Raw genomic sequence first — 6,000 nt, 5'->3', positions numbered from 1 at the left:
TATTTGTATCATTGTTTTATTGAGATTATGTCAATCTGGGAACAGATGGACAGACAACGAGACGGGGGGGAAATATGCCAAATTAATAGGAACAACACATCCTATCAGTCATTTCCAAAATGCAATCTGCTACATACGGTAAGATTTTGTCAGCTGGTCTATGCAAAGGGGAAAGCATTTCCAGCATGTGCCTAGATCATCTAAGCACTTGTCAATACTGTGGCACTAACAGGATTGCGAGAATTCATCAAACTGAGCCAAGTTCAATGAATACATATGGATTTCCAGGAAAATGTCACAAATCACCATGTGTAAAAGTAGATGATCTGTTGCTGGGTATTAGAGATGGATGCTTTTCTCAAGATTTTCTAATTGTTCTTCGAGAAATTTAATCTGCTCTTCGAGGTCCTTCTGTTCGATCAGTAAGGAGGTCTTCACCTGAACAAAGTGTCTGTAGTCCTGGAGCTGTTGATCAGTCAGGTATTTGGCAAGGATACCAGAAACCACTCTTTCCCTACGATCTAGATTTTCTTTCAGGTCTTTTGCATCTTCCCGCTGTCTAGACAAGAGCTTGTGTCGTTCATTCAGTGATTGCTAATAGGAAAAAATAACAAAAAACCAAAGCATCACAGTATGAAAGCTCATAATTCCTGGCAGACCCTAGATCTTCTTTTGGAAGCCACAGTCCATTTAGTTTAACTACTTCCTGTTGTGAGCTTTGTGTCCCACATGAGTTTTTTCTAGATTGAATGACTCACGACTGTGGCTTGTAAGGTAAAGACACCAGTAAATCCCATCAAAGCTCGCTTCTTCCATGTTGTCCTCAGGATAAAAAAAATCAATATACTTAAAATTCTGGTAATTTTAGAGTAGCCTGTATCCACTTTTTTTCAATTAGAAGCTCTTTTAGGCACAAATTTTTGTATTTTGTGAGCTGCATGTGATCAGAGTGCCAATGCCACATTAAAAAGAATATGACTGCTATTAAAGTCTGCATGCAATGCAACAACCCTGATACGGACGGTAACTGTTCAAAGGTTTCTTTTAAACAAATCCACAAGAATCAAGCCTTGCCTGTTCTACAGGATTTTAACACCTTTCACATTTTAGCTAGTTCTGTTTCAGCTGTAAGGATTTTTGTAGGGATAGCACTGTCAGAAAATTCCCAGTTTCAGGACCATGTCAATAAGACCGGCACAGAGCTATTGTAACCATATGTATGCTGAAAATGGCAGTTGGACTTAAAGACTGGAACTCCTGGTTTTGCTAACATTGGGGCAATTGCAGTGATTGGGAGATATTCATAAAAATGATGGCATGTAAACAAGTCTTTATTGAGCATGTTATTCAAAGTATTGAATAAATTATTTTAATGTATTTACTATGAAGAGCACAAACATTACCCTCAAGAAACAATTTCCCCTCGCAAACCACAAAATATAAAGCCAAAGCTAATGTAAAATACTGCCTAAAAATTATTCACGTTAACATGACGGACATTTCAGTGCAGGTGGATCCTGAGTCTCCATACTGCATCGTATGGTAGGATTCTTTCAGTGGCCTTCTGAATTTGAACTACGATAATCCTCTAGTGCCCTGAGATCGGCAGCAGCATAGCTCCATGCAATCCCAGTAGTAACTCTGTGCTTTTCTGATTTCTGAATGAGAAGTTAGCACAGCAGGCATTGTGTTGAAAAACTTGTTTAAAAGCAATAAGGACAGCAGAAATGCATCATTCTGGGGATAAATTGGGCTTGTCTTCTCTATAAAAAAAAGTATATTTCAGATCTGAAAAGATTTCCTGGTGACATGAGATAATTCCTAATTTTCCAGCAGAACTGGCTAGTTGAGTTCAGCTGTGGGGAATTTTATCTCAAGTTAAAACAATACTTTCCTCCTACTCCCTATAGTGAAGACAAGTCTATTAAGTGAAATAAGATTTCAAAGGTAGTAATTACCACACTGAAGTTACCAATGGAAAAAAAAAGTCTGAAGCACAGGTTTTGAACTGCTTCCCAGGGAGCAGTTTGAGCATTCAAAAGCCACCTCTCTAGTTCAGACCCTCTCCAGGGTTTTGCTGCTCCTGCCATAACCTCATGCAGGGTTGGAGAACAGAATACGCTCTGCATGCAGCACATCCGCTTCTGTTCTCCAACACTGCACAGCTGCCCCTACCACAGGCCTGGTCTGCTTCAACTGTGGAAATATGGCTTGTTACTAACTGGCTAAGCAACGGCTGGTTCAGATTTAAGTATAATTTATCCATTTGTCAGACAAACGAGGCAAGCATAGTGCCACCTTGAAAGAGGTGAACAAAACAAATTAAATTCTCTTGTCACTCACCTTCTCCTCAGCATCTGTATTTCCATCAATCTTCCTCATGGCATTCTGGACCCGGGCAAGACGGCTGGACAAACAGAGCAACAGACTCACGACCTTCTCCAGGTCACCAATGAACATCATATAGCGCTCAAACTCATTGGGCTTGCAGACGTCCTGCACCATTGCCTCAAGCTCTTTGCCACGCTGTGCATACTCCTTGGTTTCGGAGAGGACAAGCTCCCTTTCTTCCCACAGGGTCTGCAGTTTTGATTGGAGGCTCGAGATGAGTTCCATCTGCAAAGGGGAAAAGAACACAGAAAACTCTGTTACTGCCAAAGAGAATTCAAATTACTTAAAGAGAATGGGTTTTCCTCACACCATCTCTACCAAATTTTAGACTTTTAAAATAATTGTAAGCTTCTAGGAAGGAAAAACAATGGAAGGATTTTCCAAAGTATACTTAATTCTCAAACTCTGAAGAGCAAGTAATCATCTTAAACTGGAGATACAGTCCCTAGCTCAGAAAGCTTCCAATCAGAGTTAAGAATAAACTAGAATAAAGATTATGACATGATTACAATGGTTATGCTCTAAGACATGAGCATGAAGTCACAGCTCTGTCGTACTAAACTTTATAAGAACTGACTGAAATTTCATTTGTAATCTACGCAGAAAAAGGGGATTTCACAGGAGATTCAGGTAAGCCAAATTATCCTGTGTAGTAAACCAAGTGAGGGAGGCCAAGTGATACAGAAGTGTTAATATGGAAAAAGGCCCAGAGATCCGAATGGGAGAACAAATGTATCAGCTTTTATGGAAATCAGCCAATGCTGACGTGAACAGGAGCAGCAGTCTCAACAACGTGCAATGAAAAATATCACCACATCCACAGCAGGAAGAATTTCAGGAAGGCAGATTGTAATTACCTGAGATGGAATATGGCCAGGTTTCTACAGAAAAAAAAAAAATTCTTCAAAGCTACATATTACTCTTCCAAGATACCATATTTCTATTAGTAGAACTGTAATCCAACTATATCCAAGCTGACTTTATTCTCTGCATATATGGAAGTGAATAGATAAATGTAGTGCAGCAGTAGAAACTGCTGCCAGTTCTTGTAAAACACATTTCTAATTTAGACTACCAGTCGTAATGAATTTTTACAGATTTTCAGACCAGATCTGAGTGTTAAATTGTGAGTCAGCTCCTGCACAGGAGCTGGTCTTGCAAGGAAACACATAACCAATTCTGCTGCTTATTTCAGTACATCCCATCCCCGATGACATGGTGAAGATAAGTCTGTGGGAGGAGGAATTTGAATAAAACCAGACAGGACTTAAATACCACCATTTATGATCAGTATACCAATTTGTCAGGACTTTAACTGTTACCTACTGAAAAAAAATTGACTCAGAGTTATCTGTGAAAGAATATTACTGGCATAAAAGCCATGAATAAAAGTGTCCACAACAGTATATGTGATATTAATAACTGTCACAGTGAAGAAACAATTGTTCCTTTCATGGTCATCTACCTACTTTCTTGGACGTGATGTCATCTAGGTCATTCGTGCCGTCTCTACTCCTATTCAGGACTTGGTTCCCCTTAGAAACAGGATCTTCGTTCCTTTGCTTGGCATTGTGTTCAGCTTCAGGGCTTTCTTCTGTTAGATCTTTATTACCTTTCCTGCTATTGAACAGAAAATAAACACTTGTGACAAGTAGAATCCTGTCCACAAACATTGTGTTCATAATTATATGAATTGCTATTTCAGAATCACTTTTCCTTCTTCTCAAAGCCACAACGTTTCTAATTTTTGAAAAGATATGGAGCAAAAGATTTGCAGCCCTGGATTGTCATAGTCCCTTTTTATGAGGGGTCATGCTGCTTTTGATGCACCCCGTTCAGCACCCTGTTTACAATATATCCAACATATCAGCACGGCTAGCGAGGTGCCTGTCACCACCTTTGCACAGCAGTTAATCCCCAGCCTGTGTTTGCTCTTGTCCCTAGCACAGTCATGTCTCCCTCTTCTGTAAGCAATGGGCATATGAGTAGGTGAATCCGTCAAAATGATTTGCAAAAGCTGCAAATGATGTTGTGTGGAAACCACATAGCTTGGCTGAACAGCAGCAAATTTACCCCAACAGAATTGGGCTAAATTTGTCATACTTAAATGCCCATCTACCAATGCACAGCCTACTTGTTTCTCACACTTTTAAAACGCACAGCTTGTTTGTTTGTATACAGCTATCGTGGCGTGGCTTACTCCAAGTTTCTTCCTTCTGCTTCTCTTCTCCAGTCATACACCCATAGCCTGAGATATTTCTTGACATGTAAATCAGAAAAATAAAATATTTTGCTAATGAAACAAAAATAAAAAATGCCCAAGTCTTAGTATTAGTATATACATGATTTTCATACACTAAAATAGCTTGAAATGCTAGAGAATTATTTTTGTCTACTTACTCATTCTCCTGCACATGTTGTGCATCTCCCTTTTTCCTGTGTGATTTTTCTAACATGGAAATGTTAATAGGAAAAAGACCCTCCATCAAGTCTAGAGCAGTTTTTCTAATGGGATGAGGCATGAGAATATCAGCCAGAGAACTGTCTTTGGCAATGATCTCCATAGCAAGTTCTTCATATCGCTGGTCTTCAGGAGACTGCAGCCTCCTTTTAGGCAGATATTTCTCTTTTTCTGGGAGAATATCATCTTGTCTATTGTGCATGGATGTTTCCTTTGCAGCTAAACCATTGGCTGTGTTTTTTTCTCCTTGATGAGCCTGAAGTGAAAATGCGGTCTGGCAGTATGTTACTTTCTCCTGAGGGACTGGAGGATCATCTGCTTCTAACTGCTGTTCTGGACATTTTATTAAAACATTGCCATTCAGAGATTTTATTCTGCAATCCTTTTCCACTTGAGCATCTTCCTTGCTTCCACTTCTTGGGATAGGAATAGAGGTTTCAGGAGTTATCTCCTTACTATCCCGGCAGCATGCACTTCCAGCTATGTTATTGTCTTTATCTTCGTGACTCTTACATCCATCTTTCTCAGCATCATGGAAACTATAAGAAAGACGACAAAAGTTGCATTTATTTGGGAGACTTTCTCTATAATAGATACTTTTGTAGATGGAATATTTTAAGTAGCTGCAGCTAATTGTCATTATAATTCCAGCCGCCTCTTTCTATTAAAAGGTTTTAAAATTTTGATTCCATAGTAGCTATTCATTTTGCTTGAAATAAATAGTGCATTGGGATGAAAAGGGAGTATGTAAAATGTGTGGCTGCACCATTCCCCACTGTTCGGATCCCCATTTGCCTTCTCGTTTTCTAATAAGGCCCAGTTTCTAAGGATGGCCCACGCTGGCTCTCGATCTGCTCTCCCTAGCAGCAGGCAGCTACTAAAACATAGAAACACTGTTTGTCTATGGCTTCTGTTTTAAAGTGGCTATTAGAAGTAAAAGTTTTATTAAAACCTTTCAGTTAATCATTTCGGGATCAAACTGCTCCTTTTGAGATGGGCTGATGCACGTCTGACCTAGTGTTTCGAGTTTTCTGAAGCAACATTTCAGAAAAACTTGGATGGAAGAAACTTGCCTGCAGGGCACAAATAATTATATTCATGACAATAGAGTAAGTATAGATATGTATTTTTAAAATCCACGTAAGGGC

The 6,000-nt window shown here is 39.4% G+C and overlaps 1 protein-coding gene across 3 annotated transcripts in view; it reads right to left on the bottom strand.

Annotated features, from left to right (window-relative positions):
* SHROOM1 (shroom family member 1) overlaps positions 1-6,000 on the bottom strand; it is a 59,924-nt gene continuing 53,924 nt past the window's right edge. For 2 of the 3 annotated variants that reach the window (XM_026063407.1, XM_026063409.1), the window contains 4 exons: positions 4,792-5,391; positions 3,861-4,011; positions 2,344-2,616; positions 1-594 (listed from right to left, as the gene is read on the bottom strand). In XM_026063407.1, the coding sequence (XP_025919192.1) occupies positions 340-594; positions 2,344-2,616; positions 3,861-4,011; positions 4,792-5,391 (1,279 nt within the window). In that variant the 3' untranslated portion in view covers positions 1-339. The remainder of the gene's footprint in view (positions 595-2,343; positions 2,617-3,860; positions 4,012-4,791; positions 5,392-6,000) is intronic. The other variant, XM_026063410.1, reaches the window with a different exon arrangement.

The sequence above is a fragment of the Apteryx rowi genome, unplaced genomic scaffold (assembly GCF_003343035.1).
Source record: "Apteryx rowi isolate R43461 unplaced genomic scaffold, aptRow1 scaffold_2, whole genome shotgun sequence".
In the NCBI taxonomy this organism is placed as follows: domain Eukaryota; kingdom Metazoa; phylum Chordata; class Aves; order Apterygiformes; family Apterygidae; genus Apteryx; species Apteryx rowi.
This window is presented reverse-complemented; position numbering and strand designations above follow the sequence as displayed.